Source organism: Furipterus horrens, unplaced genomic scaffold (genome assembly GCF_987537825.1).
Source record: "Furipterus horrens unplaced genomic scaffold, mFurHor1.1.pri manual_scaffold_10, whole genome shotgun sequence".
In the NCBI taxonomy this organism is placed as follows: domain Eukaryota; kingdom Metazoa; phylum Chordata; class Mammalia; order Chiroptera; family Furipteridae; genus Furipterus; species Furipterus horrens.
In genome coordinates, this window is record NW_028327180.1 from 32881265 (window position 1) to 32903666 (window position 22402).

The 22402-nt window shown below is 36.7% G+C and overlaps 1 protein-coding gene across 2 annotated transcripts in view; it reads right to left on the reverse strand.

Moving 5' to 3' along the window:
- GLRA3 (glycine receptor alpha 3) overlaps positions 1–22402 on the reverse strand; it is a 131403-nt gene that overhangs the window by 67680 nt on the left and 41321 nt on the right. For both annotated transcript variants that reach the window (XM_090288368.1, XM_090288369.1), the window contains exon 4: positions 1526–1749. In XM_090288368.1, coding sequence (XP_090144494.1) covers positions 1526–1749 — 224 coding nt within the window. The remainder of the gene's footprint in view (positions 1–1525; positions 1750–22402) is intronic.

Here is a 22402-nt window from a genome sequence, read left to right on the forward strand (position 1 = left end):
CATGGTGGGCCTGGCCTCTTTACTGTGAGTGATTCTGAAAGTCTTGACTCTCTAGTAGGACTGCTCTGACACTACACCAGCAGGCAGGGACAGGGTGCCTTCTCACTGCTGGGTCACGGTGGAATTCCTGGCTGTGTGTGTGGTCTCTAGTGACACTGCAGGTGGGGGACTCACTACAGGCTAGTGAGAGATGAAACCCCAGCTCACTGTTTAGCTTTTGCTGGCATGAGCTTAGCCTGGGTGTCAGGCGACTCATTCCCAGCTAGCAAGGCCTTGCTGACTAAAGTGTGGGTGGGATCACATTTTTCTCTGCAGAATTTGGCTGGAGCAGAGCAGTTGTCTAAAGGTTCTGTCTTGCTGGGCTGCCTCTTTTCTACATCTACAGAATGTTAGTTTGGCTAGAAAAATTTGGCTTCTGTTGAAACTTTTTTTGTCTGTACCTCTGCCCGTTGCTGTTCCCAGGCTGACACCTTCTTCATCTCCACTTCTGGGATGTATGAAAACTGATGAATTCACCTCTCAGATTCCAAAGTCCCTAGTCTTTTTATGTCTACCATTGGGAGTCTCCTTAAGTATGTCACATATATTGTGCCTAGGGTTTTTAGTCATACTTAGCAAAAGGAATAGGGAAAATACATCTCCTTCATCTTCCCATTATCTTTTGCTTCTTATACTTTTTAGTAGTTTTCCCCAGAGGTTCAAAATTCCCTTGGTGATACCTGTGACTCACCATTAAATTATTCATTCAAATGGGAGCACAGGGCTAAATTACTATAAGATCTGTAATCTTCCTTTATGTCTTGTGTGGTGATGAATCATTCAGGATTATTTTAATATGGATTAGTTAGTTTTCAGAAATCTGATGAAAGTGTCACTTCACAGTAGAGTGATGGCACCTTGTCACTCATAGGAAATAATGTACTGAAAGGAAATTTATTCACATGAAATAAGAAAATATAAAAAACACATATATTAGGATGATGTTTATGCTTTGGGATTAATTATTGCTATGGTTTGGTATTAGTTTTAAAAGGCTACATGATCTTCTAAGAAATGTATAATAAATAACTATAACATAAATAAGACCTTTTCTAAAGGATGATCAAAGAAGCTCAGGAAACCTTAAAAAAATACACATACTTGAAAAATAATTTATGGAAAATGGGTCCAAGACAAGCAAATCTAAATATTTCTTCACCCACATATATTTTAAAGGGTATGCATACCTAAAATGTAATCACAATGTAGTATTTGGTTACCATTCAATTTACCTTTAAACTACCCACCCACCTGGCTATTAATAACCTGGGTTACTTGTTGAAAAAGCAGATTTCCAAGATTATTTATACAGTTCCTGGATCTAAAACTTGGTTCTGCTATTGCTGATCAGACATATTTGGTATAGTAAAGGAATTTGAGTGAAACAATGAAAGCAGTCAATCAAAAATTTCAAAACACTCACTAACAACAACAACAACAAAACACTCTTTTCCATTAAAATTAGGAATTTAACTCTATGACTCACCTTATTGAATAAAGAACATTTCCATTCTTGAAAATTCTTAACAATTTGTTGTCTGTGGTAACTTCATGAAAGTTGGCACCCTTTTCATTGGCAAAGAACAGATCAGGTTTCCAAATGGAGTCCAACATGGAAGGGTCTAGGTCTAAGGAGTCATCAGGGTATTCACTGTATGCGAGGCGTGGGTCGTTCCATTTCTGACGAAGAAAGATATTCACTCTGTAATCCTACAATGAGAGAAGAAAAGGGGGGGAAACTTTCTGCTTTAAAAAGTGTTGAATCTTATGTGCTATTTTTGGGGTTCTCTGAATTATAACAAAAGCCATTGACATTCTTGTAAGCCTTCTCTCCCACACAGTAATCACTCAGTACTACTGACAAGAGTCATTTTGTTTCTGAGGTTTTCCCCGTGTTTTTAGTGATCTGTACACCTCCAAAGAAAAGGCTTCAGAAAGGCATAATTTTATCATGCTTATATTTTGTGGTTCTATTCAAATTTTACTCTCCTGGTTTGTCAGAATCAAATATCGGGTTTCTATTAGACACTCAGAGGAAAATATTTTCAACTTTGTATTCATTTTCTAGAACCATTTCTTTCAATAGATATCTGACAGCATCTGGAATGCCTTCAGTGAAATTTTCTTGAAAGCTGCCTACTTTATGAAAATGACCATGTTTACATACATGTTTAATACAGCATGTAAGTTCTATGAAATAGGTGACTTGGAAAAATAACAGGTGATTTTGGAATAATAAAAGAATAATAAAGGAACATTATTGTCAGTAATTCTTTAAGAAGATTTAGCTAGTGAGATTTCTAAATTAGACCTTTCATAATTTAAAAAGGGAAAGAATCAACGATTTCAGCCAAATTCTCATTTGCAAATATTGGACCAATATATACAGTAAAATGACAAGATTGATAGCTGGGCTACTTCCAGCCAAGATGGAAGTGTAGACAGACACGCTGTGTCTCCCTCTATGGCTGGGGGGGAATGCAACTACCTCAAGGCTGGAGACAACCAGAAGTTCCAGGGGGTCAGGCTGCATGGGAGTCCAACAAACAAAGATGTAAAGAAGGAATAGTCATCCAGGGGGTAGGGCCAGGCGCAGAGCCAGGGTGGAGAGGGCGTGGTATGGTGGTGGCAGCAGTGGCAGCAGTGGCAGGCCAGCAGAAAGCACAGTTACATGGTTTGAGAGGTCAGGAGGGACACCTGGGGAATATTCCTGGTTCCTCACTGGGCCACGCAGCTCATGGTCCCAGTGCAAGGGAAGGTCAAGCCTCATTGTTCTGGCTGTGCAGACCAATGGGCTTGGGAGCGGAGGCAGAGACTGCTGGTCTCTCAGTGGAGTCCGCTGGTTTGAAGGACCCCCATGGTTCTGGAGCATCCACAGATGTTCTGGGAGCATCTCTGGGAGCGACAGCCAGGGCAGTGGCTGGAGAGGCACCAGTCCCATGTGGAAGTGAGAGAGGTACCTGGAGAAGGGGTGAGTACTGGGCAAGCAGCATTGTTCCCTCTCATACCCCTCCCCCACATATAGTGCCACAACATGGTGAAACGGGTGGCCCTGTACTGATGAATCCCAAAGGCTCCACCCCTTAAAACATAACAGGAGCGACAGCTCTACCTAAGACACAGAGGCAAACAAACACAGGAGCCTGTCAAGATGAGGAGACAGAGAAGCATGGCCCAAAAGAGGGAATGGATCAAAGTTCCAGCGGGAGAACTAAGTCATGAGGATATAGCAACCTAACAGATGCAGAATTTTGAACACTGGTGATAAAGATGCTCACAGGCTTGACATATATGCTTGAGTACAGCAAATGCATAAGAGAAGAAGTGAAGTCTCTGCTAAATAAAACAAAGAGAAATCCACACAAAACCAATGGTGAAGGGAAGAAAAACGAGGTTCAAATCAATGATTTGGAACATAAGGAAGAAAAGAACAGTCAACAAGTACAGAATGAGGAAACAAGAATTGAAAAAAATGAGGAGAGGCTTGGGAACCTCTGGGACAACTTTAAATGTGCCAACATCCAAATCATGGGAGTGCTAGAAGGAGAAGAGGAAGGGCAAGAAATTAAAAACTTATGTGAAAAAAATAATGGAGGAAAACTTCCCGAATTTTACGAAGGAAGTAGACATACAAGTCCAGGAAGCATGGAGAGTTCTGGGCAAGCTGGACCCAGAGGGGAACACACCAAGACACGTCATGATTAAAATGTCAAAGGTGAAAGATAGAGAATTCTAAAAGCAGTAGAGAGAAGCAGAGTTGCCTACAATGGGGTGCCTATAAGACTATCAGCTGATTTCTCAGAGGACACTTTGCAGGCAAGAAGGGACTGGCAAGCAGTATTCAATGTCTTGAAAAGCAATAACCTACAACCAAGATTACTCTATCCAGCAAAACTATCATTTAGAATGAAGGGCAGGTGAAGTGCTTCCCAGACAAGGTGAAGCTAAAGGAGCTCATCATCACCAAGCCATTATTATATGAAATGTCAAAGGGACTTACTTAAGAGAAAGAAGATCAAAACTATGAGCACTGAAATGACAACAAACTCACAACTATCAACAACTGAATCTAAAAAGTAAAAACAAAATCCAACTAAGCAAACCAGAATGGGAACAGAATCATAGGTATGGGGATGATCTGGAGGGTTGTCAGCTGGGAGGGGGCGGGGGTAGAGGTGGAGAAATGGTGCAGGGATTAAGTAGCATAGTTGGTTGGTACAAAATAGACAGGGGGAAGTTAAGAATAATATAGGAAAGGGTGAGAAGTTAATATGCACTGCCCATGGTCATGAAGTAAGGGGGGTGGGGTTGCTGGAGGGAAAGGCGGTACTCGGCAGAAGGGAGCAAAGGGGAAAAAAGATTGAAACTACTGTAACAATATAATCAATAAAATATACTTAAAAACAAACAAACAATAAATAAATAAAGATTGATAGCTGGGTGAATGTGTGGTATTTGTACACAGTATATGGGTATAAGCATTACCTATGACTGTAAACACAATTTTTCCTCTTAGAATGTTGAAATGAGCAAATAAAAAGGAAGATTTCATTAAAGCATGAATAGTGTGAACATTTTTATAAAGCTTCATTTGCTTGGAAAATAGGCTGGAGATATTCAAAGGAACTGAACACCAGTTTTTATCTATGTTTTTTATTTTTTTCATACCAAATTATCCGTTATCAGAATGTAGTAACCAAACAATCACAACCAGTACTTTCATAATATTATACCCAGTAAATGGCTTAGCTTGCAGGTAGGTCTAATTCAGGGTGTTTGAGGATGTAACAGATCTGTACATTCTCTTAATCATTTTCATGCACTGAGTCGTCTGTCTTCTAAATGTAACTGAGCTTACACACCAGATGATATATTTTCTGCTTGCTAGCTGTCCCATGCATTTTCAAAGTGTCAATTCATCAGAGTTTACTTCAGCTTCTTTACCACAAAGTTCATGACAATGTGGAAACCTCACCAGCCATAAGAATCTGTAGAACCTGTAAATGAGAATATACGAGCATGCTTCTACCAGACAAGGACAGGTCATCATGAGCACCATGAAGCACATCTTCCTAGTAGCCAGTTCTTATGTCCCTCACCATTGTGCTGTCTGCGCCTCAGCCCTAACTACCACCGAGGGAACTGATGATTGGACTCAAGTCAGTTTCTCTCTGCCTTACGTACAGGAGAAGGCAAAAGCAAGACAAGTTAGAGTGATACCTGCCAGAAGAAAAAAAAAATGACTAGTAAAGAATTTCCTTTTGAACTGAGTGTTAATATGTTGATTAAAAATTGAAGTATTTTTTATGATGTAATTAATTTGTTAATTGAGAATACTCTGTAGCACTTCCCCACTATGAGGATAAAAAAAAGTACTTTTAAGCTTTAGTATGAGTAATAAAATTTGGCTGAATCTCTTTATCCTTATGTTATTTATTTAGTAATAAACTTTATAAACACAATCTACATCTATAGGAACACTCTTTGCTCAAATAGTGAGCTAAAAAAAGACATCAAGTATCCTTTAGTTTTTGTTTCTAAATCACACAAGGAAAAAATCAACTGTCACCTGTCAACCAAGGCCAAATGTTAACCTACATCCATTATGCTCTTTCTATCAATAACCAAAAATATCTTTGTTTCCTAACCCATTTAAGTATTTGATTTAGTGCTGAAGTCCAAAGCAAAATTCAAAAATAACCATCTCCTGAAAACCTAGAAACTTCAGTTTTGACAGTCCTCACAGTTTGGGTTGTGACCTGCTTGCTAATAAGCATTATGCTGAGAAGCTTCCCTATTACACACCAAATTCACATTTCAAAAATAATTTTTAAGTCTGGTTCCTCATAGCCAATGCATCCCATTTATAATCAGCAACCAATTATATCAATTATCTTTGAATTCTGATCATTTTTGAAAATGTACAAAGGTTTTAAAAAATGACATAGTAAAATTATACCAGCGTAAAAGAAGTCCTTGCAACTCAATTTGAAATTACTTGCTTATAATAGAAGATCATGGACTGAAGAAGGAAACAGATTCGCAAAACAAAAACTAATTGATATGTGTGCAACATGTGTGAAAAAAATTTAAACAGACTTATGTAAAACAGTTATATGTGAGCAAAAAAGACAGTAATAAATATGAGAAAATATATGAGTTCAATGCTTATAGTTCACATTTCTAAAATCTAGATATATATTGAATTCATCTATAGTCTTAAAAGGCAGTTGAATTGATTCTTATATAGAATCATGAAATTTTAGGACAGATATTAATAACCTCCAGAATCATAGGATAACACATTTGTGTTATTTTTAAGTCACTGAATTTATGGCAATTTGCTACAGCAGAAATAGGAAATTGATACATTTTCTTTTTGAATGTATTTGGGTACATTGTCATTCTCATTTTTTGAAGTCCCTAGAACAATAGAGTATTTTTGTTAGTCACTCTAGAAGGTAGAATCTTTAAGGTAAACATCACTGGAGTCCTAGCCAAATGGGAAAATAACTCAAAATTCTTCCTGTTTTTAGGAATCCTGATAGAAGATACTGGCTAATTTCAGAATGATCAGGAAATAACTTTCTTTTCTCAAAGAAGTAAGGATAAAGTGCAAACTACCTGACAATCATTTTGCTGGTTTAGATTTTTTAACTTAATTTTTATTGTTGCCACTATTACAGATGTCCCCATTTTCCCCCACTTTGCCCACCTCCACTCAGCTCCTGTCCCCTCCTTCCTCTAGCCATTACCACACTGTTGCCTGTGTCTGTGGGTTATGCATACATGTTCTTTGGATGGTTAAATTTTATAAGATTTTCTAATTCAGAAGTACTGCATAACATTGGTTCCCATGCATCACAAAGTGCAGAATGCTAATATTCAGTGGTGGAATAATGGCTCCTATTGTCATCACCATAATATCCCCCACGCTGCCTGCACCATCTGCTCTATGAACCCCACCACAGGGAGGGTGGTCTTCTGGGGCCTCTGATTCTGAGATAATAGCCCACTGGGAGAGTGCCTTTCAGTTCTCAGTTACTAAACCAACAGGAAAAAAGTCATTTTATAAGAACAATTTAGAAGCTCAGAAAGGTTATTTCAAATCTCCTATTGACTTCTTCATTATCCATGTTTAATTATTCCCTAGAAAAGGGCAGAATCATTTTTAAATTATGAAGATTTTTTTAAAGGCAATCTAGTTATGTACTAATTCTGGAATATAAAGATAAGAATTTTCAAGAAGTAGAATAGACTCTTAAAAATTGTAGAAATGAAATATAAACAAAATCCATCCTTGATTTTAGAATTTTAGAGGGTTTTTTGAAGTAGTATTTGAAGGAAATATTAGTTATAAAAATTCATGTAATTTATCAAGATTGGTCAGAATAGAAGTGTGTTAAGTCAATGAAATAACACTTTTTGTGTCTCATTCAGTAACCTCTGTTTAAATATAAGATTTACTTTCTCCTTTCAGGCTGCTGTAAGAAACTACCATAGACAAGGTGCCTTATAAACAACAAATATTTATTACTTACTCTTCTGGAGGCTGAAGATCTGAGATTAGGGTACCAATAAGGGGGTGAGGGTCCTCTGCTGGGTTGCAGACTTCTGATTATATTGTCTCATGGCAGAAGGGGATGGGGGTTCTATGGGATCTCTATACAAACACTAATCCCACTCATGAGGCTTCCAAACCTCATGACTTAAGGACCTCCCAAAGGTTCCACCTACTAATACCATGACCTTTAGTGAAGGTAGGACTTCAACATATGAATTTGGAGCAAAACACAAATAAACAATAGCAAGATTGAAAATTAAACCACTGGCAAAAACAGTAAAACTCTATACAGTTGACTCCTGAACCACACAGGAATATGGAGTGCCAACCCCAGCAGCTGAAAATTCAGACACAACTTTTTACTGCCCCCAAATTTAACTACAGACAGTCTTTTGTATCTGCAGAGTCAACCAACCACGTATCAAAAATAGTATTTTCCATCCTTGCCTGGGAATCTACAGTTTGGAAGCAGTGGTTGGGAATGTGTAAATACTGTTTTCAATCTTGAGTTAGTTGAATCCTCCATGTGAAACTGGGATAGGAAGGGTCAACTCTATTGAAAAAAAACCCTACGTGGACCCTCACAGTTCAAGCCCTTTTGTTTGATGGTCAACTCTATTTTATTCAAAACACTACCTAGTGTTTACTCTCCATTGTAACAATTTCCAGAGAGGTTAACTTATTTCATTGGAACATTATTCCAGAAGTCAGTAGAGATTATTACAACTAATACAATTTATTCAGTTTGGGAATGCCTGGATTTCAAGGTGAAGACCTGAACAGAGCCAGAACTTCCAGTAACTGCTCCTTTTCATTGAAAAATAGTAATTCATGTAGCTCTTTGATTGTAAGATGATGAGTTATTATCAGACTTAATGTGCTCATAGAAGTGCTCTGCAAGACACCATTTATCAGGAGGCACCCTTCTGTCTTGCATTCCTACTCAATACCTCTTTGCAAATAGGGGGAATGGGACTCCCTACTCTTAGGTGTGGGCTGTGAATAGTGACTTCCTTCCAAAGCGGACAGCACGAAAAAAGGGAAGAGAGAAGCTTTACAGAGGAGACACCAGACACCTCCTCAGTCAGGGGATCAAGGATCAAGGTCAACGTCAGTGAAAAGTCACATTGGTGGCATGTGCCTTATACACAATTCACTGAGAAGGGCACCTCACCCCTGTGGTCCTCCTTATCCCACACACACTTGTCACCCTAGTCCAATTATATGTCCAGTTCTCAGCTTTCTCACAAATTGGGCTTGACAGCCCAGTAGAACATGCTAGATGGGGGTGGGAGGATAACATGATTTCCTGCCTCATATTTCTGCCCAAGTCAGTTCCTAAACTTTTGTATTATAACAAGTAGGAAGAGAAAGTTTATGTTTTTCCTGGCTTACGCAATATAGAGTTGGAAATTCTGTTACTACTACTTCCATGCATGACCTAAAATTTGTATAAACATTTATATCCAACAAAGAATGTGCTCACTTGCTTAAATTTGCATGTTAAAATGAGCATAACTGTTTACACATAGCACTTATTAATTTGCAGTGTGAATATTTAATGACATATGGGCAGCAATCCGCTTATTATTATTTTGGGGACTCCCATTAAACAATTGTTGTTCCACTACTAGAATATATGACTTGGATCATAAAAGGATAAAGTCTTTTGGAAAATGAAGTATTATTTTAGTCTTTGGAGCATCCTATTTTCAATCAACACCATAAAGTTTCCTCAAATCAAACAAGAAATTCTAAGAACCCTAATAGGTCTAATAGGAAGAAAACTTTTCTGCAAATAGCTGAGGGACACTTCACACTTCAGAGGATGGATAATAGTACCAAGAAATAATTTTTGGAAGAACCTCTAAATAGTGTGTTTTCTTGAATGTCTGATGTAAACCATGTTATATTTTATGATATGTGGTTTTATTCTTTACTTTAAATTTTGTCAGATATATACATATTGCATTTACCATTAGTGACATTTAGTACATTCACAATATTGTGTAACTGTCACCACTATCTAGTTTCCAGGTTATTTCATGACCTCAAAAGGAAACCCTGTGCTTCTTAGACTATCACTGCCCATTCCTCCTTCCCTCCAGCCATAGTAATCTCTAATCTGCTTTCTATCTCTATATATTTGCCTATTCTGAATATTTGATATTAATTAAATCATACAATATGTGGCTTTTTGTGTCTTGCTTCTTATACTTAGCATTATCTTTTCAAGGTTTACTTTACATGTGTTTTTAAATTGTATTTAAGGACATAGAGATCATCTATGTAATTTATAAAATTTGAAAGGTCTCATTGAGAGAATCATAAATGCAACGTGATATTTTAAAGACAAATATTTTTGGAAGTGGATGCCATATATATAATAATATATAAAATCACAATCTACAACCAACTAGCAAAATCACACTGTCAGAGCACACCTGGTTGCTTCCCACCAATCGGGTCCTATTTTATTATCACATATAATTTGGAACTAATGCTACAGGATTGACTAGCAAAGAAAAAGTATTCTGACACTATAAACATCAAATATTACCAAAGTAAATAAATTATGCAAACTAGGTTTCTTGCCTTAACAGTGTTTCCAGTTGACATACACTGAGATTTTTAGTTATACACCTACATCTATTATTTTGTAGTAATCTTTATACTTCTCTTCACAAATTTTAAGCATATTTTATTGATTGTGTTGTTATAGTAGTTCCAATTTTTTCTCCTTTGCTCCCTTCTTCCCAGTACCCCTCTTCCCTTCAACAATCCCACCCCACTTAGTTCATGTCCATGGGTCATACACCTAAGTTCTTTGGCTTCATCCTTTCCTATATTATTCTTAACTTCCCCCTGTCTATTTTGTACCAACCAATTATGCTACTTAATCCCTGCACCATTTCTCCACCTCTACCCCTGCTCTCTCCCAGCTGACAACCCTCCAGATCATCCCCATACCCATGATTCTGTTCCCATTCTGGTTTGTTTAGTTGGATTTTGTTTTTCTTTTTTAGATTCAGTTGTTGATAGTTGTGAGTTTGTTGTCATTTCAGTGCTCATAGTTTTGATCTTCTTTCTCTTAAGTAAGTCCCTTTGACATTTCATATAATAATGGCTTGGTGGTGATGAACTCTTTTAGCTTTACCTTGTCTGGGAAGCACTTCATCTGCCCTTTCATTCTAAATGATAGCTTTGCTGGATAGAGTAATCTTGGTTGTAGGTTATTGCTTTTCAGCACATTGAATACTGCTTGCCAGTCCCTTCCTGCCTGCAAAGTGTCCTCTGAGAAATCAGTTAATAGTCTTATAGGCACCCCCTTGTGGGTAACTCTCAGTTTCTCTCTTGCTGTTTTTAGGATTCTCTCTTTATCTTTCACCTTTGCAATTTTAATCATGATGTGTCTTGGTGTGGTCCCCTCTGAATCCAGTTTGCCTGGGACTCTCCATGCTTCCTGGACTTGTATGTTCATTCCCTTCACAAAATTTGGGAAGTTTTCCTCCATTATTTCTTCACATAAGTTCCCAATTTCTTGCTCTTGCTCTTCTGGCATTCCTGTGATTCGGATGTTGGCATGTATAGACTTGTCCCAGATGTTCCCAAGCCTCTCCTCATTTTTTCCAATTCCTTTCTCCTCACTCTGCACTGGTTGACTTTTTTTCCCCCCTTATGTTCCAAATCATCAATAAAAACCCTGGTTTTCTTCCCTTCACCATTAGTTTTGTGTGGATTTTCCTTCGTTTCACTTAGCATAGCCTTCACTTCTCTTATGCATTTGCTGTACTCAAGTATATCTGTCAAGCCTGTGAGCATCTTTATCACCAGTGTTCAAAATTCTGCATCTGTTAGGTTGGCTATCTCCTCGTCACTTAGTTCTCCCATTGGAACCCTGATCCGCTCCCTCCTTTGGGCCATACTTCTCTGTCTTCTCATCTTGACAGGCTCCTGTGTTTGTTTGCCTCTGTGTCTTAGGTAGAGCTGTCTCTTCTGTTACATTGTAAGGGGCGGAGCCTTAGGGATTCATCAGTACAGGGAGATCTGTTTCACCAAGTTGTGGTACTGTATGTGGGGGAAGGTCCTGAGAGGGAACAACGCTGCTTGCCCAGCGCTCACCCCTTTTCCAGGCACTTCTCCCACTTCTGTATGGGATTGGTGCCTATCCAGCTATTGCTCTGGCTGTCGTTCCCAGAGTGGGTGCATCTGTGGCTGTTCTAGGATCATGGGGGCCCTTTAAACAAGCAGACTCTGCTGAGAGACTAGCAGTTTCTGCCTTTGACCTGAACCCCACTGGTTTGCACAGTCAGAAGGAATGAGGCTTGATTTTCCCTGGTGCTGGGGCTGTGAGCTGTGTAATCTGGTGAGGATCTGGGAATGCTCCCCAGATGTCCCTCCTGACTTTTGAAAACGTGTAACTGTGCTTTCTGCTGACCTGCTGCTGCAGCTGCTGCTGCTGCCACCACCACACCACGTCCTCTCTGCCCTGGCCCTGCCCCTCCTACCTGTCTAGATGAGTATTTCTTCTTTATATCTTGTTTGTTGGACTTCCATGAAGAACTTCTGGTTGTTTCTAGTTTTGAGGTAGTTGTATTTCTTCTTAGTTGTGGAGGAAGGCACAGCATGTCTGTCTATGCCTCCATCTTGGCCAGAAGTTCTCTCTTCACAATTTTAATGAATGATTGATGCTTAGCAGCTTGGATTTGGGAAAAAGACATGGTTTAATAAATAAAAACAAAAGAATAAATGTTATGAGCAAAGGACTTCTGTTTCATTTGTTTTTACATTTGTCCTCAGTAAAAAATTGTTCATGGAAATAAGTTATTCCAATAAATATTTTTAGTATTTTAAAATATTCTCAACACTGAGGCTTATTATCACAGTTTTACATTTTAATTGATATTTAAATTTCCACTGTTTTTTCTGAGAAACCCCTCTGAGTTTTTGGCAATCTTTTGATTCATGAGGACTTATATTGGGTATTATTTACTATGAAATGGGAAAGGGTGAATATTAAAAGAAAAAATTGCCATTTGAAAAAGTTTCAGTGAGTTAACTATTATATGCTCAAGATGAAATTAACTTGTATTTGGAATGAATTTTCCTCCTGAGCAATTCAGATAATTTTTAACTAGCCATTTGCTGATCTGGAGATTGGCCAAGAAGCTGTGTGGAAGCTATTAACTGTACTCTAAAGCTGCAGAGGAATTAACTTCTTTTAGAAATAATTATTGCATATTTCAGCCTTATTTAGGTAATTCTTGAGAGTAATAGATGAAATATTTGCTTCTTCTGCATCAAATGAAATAACCACTTTAAAAATCCACAATTTATTCTTAAGTAAATTACCTAAATAGTACCTATGCAATCCACCAAATTCAGAATTAAAAAGAAAATGTAATCAATCATTAGGTAATTTGCTTCTTGGGTAGACAACAACACACATTTTAATATTTCTATATTTATAGATATTTGGAATTATGCTTCCATGTTTAAAAGTTTGGGGTATAGGGTATCACCATGGGCGAAAAAGTTGCCTAATTTCCATGTGTTTTTACTTCTCATAAAATATTTGGCAACCTGTGGGTGTGCTCTTCTATTTAAATTTATAAACTTGAGAGTATACATATTTTATGAAGTACAAATCCTACAGTGGGTAGCACAGTGTAGATGCTAATACTTTTAGAAATACTTAAATATGATTACTTTATTCTACATTAGAGTTTAGTTTTGTCCTGGTCCATTTCTGAATCTATTGGTATATTATTTCCTCTTAAAATTATCTTTCTATGTATACTTGAATACTTCCATGAAAGGAAAGTTATTGTAACTGATGAGAACACATGGAATAAATTAAGTGTCTTTACCAATGTCATTTTATAGGAGAAGAACAAAAACTGAAATCTCCCTAATTCTCACCCAGGCCTTGAGCTCTCTCTGCATGATATACTGCCTACAACAAATGGCACCATCTCAAAGTCAGGTCTCTTTTAAGTTGGCAGATTATTTTCTCCCAAGTACTATGCCCACCAACCAGCTGAATTCCACTGAGGCACTTCTGCTGGAACCATGTAGAAAAACCAGGAGACCTGCCCAAATCCTTGAGCTACATAATTAGGAAATATACTAAAATCTTTGTTTTCATAAGGCACTCAGTTTTGGAGTGGTTTGTTATATAGCAATAACTGAAGTGGACTTAGGTAACTGGAAATGGAGTTTGGGACTAAGCAGCAGGCATAAGCTTGAAGGCTTTTGGAGACTTCTGTGATAGCAGAAAGGATGAGAAGGAAATTGTTATTAGAGGATGGAAAAAAAATTCACCCTTGTTTTGTGGTGGCAAAAAGTTTGGCAAGACTGTCATCTCAGTAATGTGGGAAATAGAATATACAACTAATAAACTGTGGTATTTGAATAAGGAGATTTCCAGAAAAATCTTGAAAATGTCACTTTACTATTTTTATGAACTCAGATCTCAAGGGTGTGGCTGTGAAACCCCTGTTTATACTTCAGAAGATTGAAAAGTTACCTCATAAATTTTCTCAACCAGAGCAAAAGGTTTCTATGCATCTTAAGAGTGTTTTCCAACAGAATCTTGACCTGTAGTCCAAGATAGAGAAGTCACAAAAATGGTAACCTAAATAGGAAGCTCACTAAAATGGTAACACACATAGGAAACCCACAAAAATAATAAGAGAATTCAGTTAATAGAAGCACCATCAGCTTCTAATAAAATGGACAAGGACATTTCAAAGTGCAAACAGCTTTGTAAGGTCCTCAAATTTCTACTGACAAGAAGTGGAATGAAAGGCAAATGAGCAGCAAGTATGGTCCATTTTTTACATAAAAGTAAAGATGACTTAGAACACAAAACCAGAAGTTCAAATGGTGAAGTCAAGATCCAGGTAGAATCATTTGTTCGGAGGACTGGAGCCTAGACATCTAACTGCAGGGATATGTTTGCCTAGACATTAGAGTTGCTGTTAATCAGTTACTATAATGTCATCTCACCCCCACCTTCTTTTTAAATGGGAGTGTTTATTGCAGTTATCCTCAGCTTGCATCACCTCTGCATGTTGACTGTGTGCCTCTTGAATTCACAGATCTTTTGATCAAGAAGAAATAAAATCAGACTCTGCCCTTTGGGAGCCTTATTTATACTTAGACCTGTTAGTGAGAGCCTAGATTTTTAAGAGGCTACTATAATGGAACATGGAAGCTGAGATCTCTAAAAAGGGGTGTTAATATTTTGCATGTTGAAAGAATGTGAATAATTTGTCACTACAGAAAAGATTGTGTCATATTAAAGATGGCCAAAAACACTATGGGGCAAACTGATACCATCTAAGAAGGGAGATAAGCTATTCTGAAGAAGCTACATGTAGGTCTTCTCCTCAAAACTCCCAGCTGAGTTCAGTTTTCTAGCCATCAATACTAAAACACTAAACACATTAATGAAGCTGTTTTGAACCCTCTAGACAAGCCAATCCTTCTGCTGAATAAAACTGAATGACTTCTTTCAGTACAGTACAAAAATCACTTAGCTATTCCCTATCCAAATTTCTGATGTAATAAAATAGTTGTTCTTTTAAGGCATTATATTGTTAATGTTGTTTTAATTTGCTTTTTAATTCAGAGAGAGTTTATATATACAGTTCAAACAAATGCGATTTATATTTTTTTTTTTAGTGAAGTGTCTGTTTGAATCATTTCCCATTAAAACTTTCTTTTACTGTTAAATTTTTAGAGCTGTTTCTATATTCTAGATGCATGTCTTTTGCCAGATATGAGAATTGCAAACTTTTTCCCATAGCATATAGTTTGTCTTTCCCTCCTACTAGGAACATCTTTCACAGAGCAAAAGTTTTTAATTATGATAAAGTTTACTTTATCAATAACCTTATAAACTGTTCTTTTGGTATTATATCTAAGAATGCTTTACCTAACTCAAGGCCACTAAAATTTTCTCTCATGGTTTTTTCTTCTAAAAATTTTATAATTTTAAGTTTCATATTTAGTATAAGTTAATTTTTGATAAGCTACAAATAGGTGTTTAGGATAATAACTTTTTCTTTTGTATGATGACAAATTATTTTAATGCTAATTTTGAGAAGACTATATTTTCTCACTCAGTTAATATTAAGTTTTAATATTGAGTGATGCAAGTCCTCTATCTTGGTTCTTTCTTTTTATAATTATTTTGGCAATTTAAATTTCTTTTCTTTATGAATTAGAGAGTTGGCTTATCTACATCTGAAAAAATTCTTGTTGATATTATCATTGAAATTGCATTTAAACTGTAGGTCATTTTGAGAAAACTGACATCTAAGCCATGTTGAGTTATTCAATTCATAAACAGTGCAACTCACTATTGTCTCTTTGATTTCTTCCATCAACATTTTACAGTCTTTAGCCTATAGGGCCATATTTTGTTAAATGTATATACTATTTCATTTTATGTGAAAAATTATTTTCATATTGAAAAGGGATAATATTGAGCATGCGTATGATTTTACCATTTCTAAATTTGGGAAAATAATTTAATAAATCATAAATACAGGTAATATATTTGCTAAGTTGTGTTTTTAAAATGTTTCTCAAATTAAGGCATTAAATGAATGTAGCTAGTTCCTTTGAATATATTTGGGCTGAAATACTTATGCATTTCAAGTCAAAAAATTTACAATTGAGAGCATCTTTCATTTAGCAGAATTTTCTCTCAGTTTACCAAGTACTAAAGAACAAATATTTTATCAATGAAAAATATTTTGAGTTATTATGACTCAGTTCATGATGTGAACACTTTCTAATTTAGTAATCATAAAATTCAACTTTGAAGATTTTCTGTAATGTTATGAAAAAAACCTTAAAACTAAAAGTAATAATACCATATAAAAAAAGTGCATTATCTATAAAAATATCAGCGGTGCAGTATTAGAAACATGCACAGCTAAGGCACTTTTTAAGAAATATGACTGTTTGCCAAGACAATTATTTTATCTCTGTTCATTTTTAATGGTTGCATAATTTACATTAAAAAATTGAGGTTTTCTGCTTGAACACACTCATATAGGTATATATTATTTTCATTGTTTTATAAAGAACTTCATTGTATTATTGGAAATAGGTTTAAACATATATATTCTGTAAATTCATAATATAATCAAACTAATTTATTGGTCAAAAATAAGAATTTTTAAAAATAAAACTTAATTGTTTTAGTCTCAAATTTTCCCTGCTTGGAGGATAGAGTATATGGTCACCTTAACCTGAAGGATAGTAGCAAGTCCAATATATTATAATGACTCTCAGGAAGCAGGCTGCCCAAATACCATAAATATCCAAATACCCACAGGATCAACTGTAATTTATAGGTACATCTAGCCTTTATTCTAAATGTCCAGATTCAAAGCGAGAGGAAATAAAAAGTGATTGCACCTTTTGATGAAAGGAACAGGGAAGTCCCGTTTCAAAGAGATGTGCAAAGAGGTATGGGAGGAGCTATGGCGATGATCTTTGCAAAAGATCTACCAGTAAGGCGTCAGGGCAATGGATGGCAAATCATGATGAAAAGACCAAAAGGCCAGGAGCTAACACTTGAGGAAAGATGTTCTGTATTGTTCTACAATATGAGCATCTCCTAGAGGTATTACTGCTTTAAGTCATTGAAGTTTGTTAATGGTGAACTAATTTTTAAATATTATTAAAGAAAATTTATAAATTAGTCAGGCATACTCTGTAAAAAGAGTAGTTTGACTTCTTTCTTGACTAGACACTTTTCTCACAAGGAAAGCATCACATACACTATTTTAGAAACAGAGACTTCTTGTTCCCTTTATAACCTAAAAATCACAAATAGTTCATTATTATGGACTATGTAGAAAAAAACCTAGGGAGGGCAATATAAAAAGCTATTCCATATTTTGAATTCAAGAAAGCATTACTATAAAATTACAAGAATGATACCTTTTTATGGTTCAGACCCTACGAAGAACAGATCTACAACTACATGAAGTAAGGTGTTATTGCCAAATAAATAAAAATTCTTTTTCTCAACACACAGCATAATTGCCATTAGCTAGGTATTTCCTAGCATGTTTTTTGTAAGAGTAAGGTTTTTAAAAAATCAACATGTATGACAAAACATAATATAACTCAACAGTTGTGTTTTTTATAGAAAGAAAATATTTTTAAAATTTAAGAAATTTTCTTCATTAGAAAGCTGACAAGCCAAAAATTGAATCAAAGTTTCAATATTTGCCTGCATGTTGACCAGCGGCAGGCCTAAGTCATCTGGAACTAAGAAAATGTATTGTTCCACGTTTTTAATATGAGTTATTTTGTGACATACTATTTGAAAAGTAAGAGCACTTTGTGTATCAAATTAGTCCAAATGAATTAAGTTTTATGAATTGAGAACATATTTCACAATAACTGCAGTACTAAAAATTGTCAAGGGCAAACAATTTTTCCCTAATAAGAAATAAAAGTCCCAGGGTGGGGTGGGGGGCAGAGTAAGATTACAAAACTGTATTGTATTCTGAATCTAATAGCCACTAGGCTTTTGTAAGGCAAGATACTCCTATATCATACAGAAATTTAAGAAGGTAAAATATCGCCCTATTTTGTTTGAAATGTTTGCTTTTTCCTCTCTGGAGAACAAAAGGGAGGCAGACAGAAATTTAGATGTGAAATATAAGTTGCAAGCTGTAAAGTGTCCATGATCACAGCAAATGACAGATCTTAAAAACTGACACCTGGCATTTCATCACCCTTTCCAGAAAGACACAAATTCAAAATTACCACAAGATTATATATGTATATAAAGTCTTTTAAATAAAAATTGTATATATTTAAGGTCTACAACATGATCTTACATACAGTCAAGCTAATTAACATATCTCCTCACATAGTTACCCTTTTTTTGTAATGAGAGCATCTAAAATCTACTGTTTTAGCATATTTCCAATGTTGGCCACTGTACTATTTGCCATCATCATCATGCCTACATTCTAGATCTTAAGACTTATTCATTCTACACAACTGCAATTTTGTAGCCTTTGACCCGTATCTCCCATTTTCCACACCTGCCTACCCCTGGTAACCACCATTCTACCCTCTGCTTCTATGAGTTCAAGTTATTTTTCTTTTAGATTCTACACAAAAGTGAGATCATCCCATATTTATCTTTCTGTGTCTGGCACATTCCACTTAATGCTAGCAACCTTGGTGTGATTTGTTTCATCCTTCAGGTACATTTCTTGGCTTTGCCAGCACCTGCAGTTCCGAGGTTTTCCACAGCAGTGTCAATGAAGGTCCCATTTCCTGTCAGTAGTTTCATGCTCCTTGAAGGAATAAATATATTTAGTAAATGGTGCATGTCTAGTAGTTCATGTAGTGTGTTCCTGGAGCCTCCTGATTTCCCATTGTCCTGCTTCAGGCAAGGGTAGCAGCCTTGCTGATGAGCCAAATCTGTGGCACAATTTTTCTTCTAGTAATTTTATAAACATCTGATTCCCAGTAGTGAATCCCTTTTTGTGGCGTAGTCGCTGTTAGAACCACTGGACACCAGCTGCACCAGTGTTTGTCACCAGCGGTTAAGTTGCAGAAATGAGAGCCATGCACTGTTCCATGGACCTGCTTGTCTTTGAAGACCATGGTATTTCAATCCCCTCAGGAGAGGACACTAGGAGTGCACAGCAACCGTGGTAAAATTAACTGGCATTTTTACCCATGACCATCTAAAATGAAGTATGTGATTTTGCAGACCAAGTGCTAAAAGGCCACAGCAAAATATAATGCTGGGAGTTAAAGAAAATACATTCAGTTCAGAAATTTAAATTCTTAGGTTAAAGAATGGCTGGAGACCCAGGGATTTGCCATGTTTTTTCTCAAAGAGTATCTTGTCTTCTGTAGCTTCATGAGTGGGTATTGTATGGTTGAAAATTAGATTGAAAGGATGTACCTCTGGGTTACTAAACTAGAAAGCGCATTATGTTCACTCTCTTGCAGGGTGATGTATGTGAATGTTAGGGTCTTGATTGGGAAAGAGTGAAACTGTAAGTATTAGAATGATAAAACTGGGAGGATTTGGAAAACTCCAAGCCTCTGTAACTGACGTCGGGTTTTTGAAAATATTACCCCCAAGCCATATCTGGATTTATGGAGGTAGAAATGGGAGCAGGCAGAAGCCTGGTATCTAGGCCCCGAACATCTCTTTGCTGGGAGCTTTACTAATAGGTAGGTTGGTCTTCAAGTTCTTGGTGAAGTTTTCAGGCAGTTCTTAAAAGTGTCTTATAAAGAGCTTTCCCCTCAGGAAGCCTTCTAAAGCACAGTTTCTTCTCGCTAAAAATTACCCCTATACAACCTTAACAAGGAAAAAAGAAGCTCATCTATTATCTATCATCTATTGATCTATTTTTGAGTAAAATTTATCTTTATAGAACATTCCTCTGGCTGAGCCATGATAGTAATGTCACATGTATTATGTATATTTCACATAAATGTGTTGCTGCTGGACCAGGTTTGAAGAATGAACACCTTGGGAAATAATTTGAGAATAAGTTTATCAGATAGTGAAAGATATAATACAATGATGGCTATATGACTAAAATGAAAACATTAATATCATCACAGAAGCAAAAAGGAAACAAATCTGGCCCTTGTGTCAAACATAGAAAATAAATTTGAAACAAATTTGAATGTATTTGCAATTAGTATAGGGGTATGTGTTGGGGGGTCACACACATAAAATTTGAAAAATAACATCTTAGAAAAAGGAAGATACTCATATAACTCTGATTCCAAAAAACCTCCACTGCCTTGCGGCATACCTCTTCAGGGGAAAGGCTAAGGGAGTAAACCCCGACAGAAAATCCGGAGCCGGAGTCCCTAAGGCGGTTTGATGTTGTAGTCAACACCGGCAACTCCTGCGGCGCACCTGAACCCAAGCTGTATCGACTCCGTCTTTCCCTTGGGCCCTTCAGCTGCAAAGAGAGGGGGGGTCTGCTGCATGGGCAACAGCAGACCCTCCATATCACCCTGCCCAGGCTCTGTAGCTTCAGCGTCATCGCAGGATGTCGATTCAACACGGGAGGAGACAGATACCGTGTCACTCCCGAGTCGGACTGCACAGCCATTCTCGGCGGTGCAGATAGACTCTTAAGAAGCTACACCATCGTCTCTCGAGACGGACGGCTGCCGACGACGAGTTTAGTCTCCAGCCCACACATATTAATAGTTTTTGCAAATAGGGGGCATAAAAATGTATCCTTTTCCCCAGGAATACCCAGTGCTTCTGTCCCATTTCCTCCTGTTGTTCCGTATGCTACCAGGCAATGAGGATAGAAATATTAGCCTTGGACAAGTGGACTAAGGAGTACCCCTATAAATATGTACTTTAGAAAACACATTCTCAGCAAGGACAATATTGTTCCCAAGAGAGCAAAAATTGGCTTTTGGTGGGTGGAAAAAAAAATCTTACTCTTTTTATGTATGATTCAGATATACATCAAGTTTCTAAACAGCTATACACTATATAGGAAGTATTAAAATTTCATGGGGATGGCAATTAGGGAAAAAGATGTCTACATCTAAGCAGTGGGACCACTGTAATAGCATAAATAATAAAATGTAATTTTTAAAAAAAGATGTCTAAAAAGACTTCTTAGGGAGACATAATGAAAAAAAAAAAATGGCTGAGAAACATTGCCTTAGAGAAAACTAAAGTGAAAAAGGAATGCAGAGCATATTCATTTCTTTTAGTATCTGCTGTCAAATTTTGATTAATCATATTTAATTTTATAGTTCATGGGTGAGGAATAGCAATTTTCTTTAGAGCAAGTTAAAATATGATAAAAGATGAAATATATTTAGAATCAAAATTTTTAGCCTTTTCAGTAGCTGCTTCTGGGATGTGTAATGTAATAAGCATATAAAGCCGGGTATGTTAAAATGGTAAATGATTGTGGAAAGACTGGGTAGAAAGTCCAGGAAGACCTAGAGGATAAGATATTACTCTAGGAAAGAGAAAACCAGTGAAACAACAACCTAAAGCAAACAAAATGACTTCCACCAAAGAAAAGGGTTACATTTGATCAGCTGAGAGAGGGACCTGGTGCTCTAATTACTTGCGGGGGTGGGGGAGGGGGTTAACAGTCTCTTGCCAGGCCAGAGGATTCCTGCAAGTCTGGCAGTGAGACCACCTCACAGCCTAACACCATGAGGGGGATGGAGGCAACTCCAGTGTAGAGAGGAGATAAGAATTCAGTCACGGAGAAGTAGAGAGGAATTCTTCACTAATTCTATTGATAAAAGTCTGTAGAAAGAAGAATCCCAGTAAGGGCTGGAAGACTTAATGGGAAAGCAAGAGTTCATTATGGTCTGTAGTAAATTGAATGGGTTTCACAGATAAAAGTTGCTGAGGACTTATCTATGAATATTGGTAGTTTATCTGCTTAATGTTGCCATATATTATAAGCTTGTTTTGTTAATTAAACTTAAATACATCTTTGTAGCAGGATTATTTGTCTTAGCCTTTAGCAAGTCCCTGGAGGGTTGGCAATATTCCAAGAATCTACCAAGAATTTTAAGAAGGTGATGCAGATTTTAGTAATATGTACATACTAATAAATATTTCCTCATGCTCTCCTATAAAAACTACTAGTTTGTTATCAAGCCTCTTTGATGAGAGTGAGAGAAAAATAATTTTTCTTATATATTTAAAACCAAATTTTAATGTACTAACCTCATTTATATATCATTTCTATATGTATATCTGTATATATGTATATCATTGTC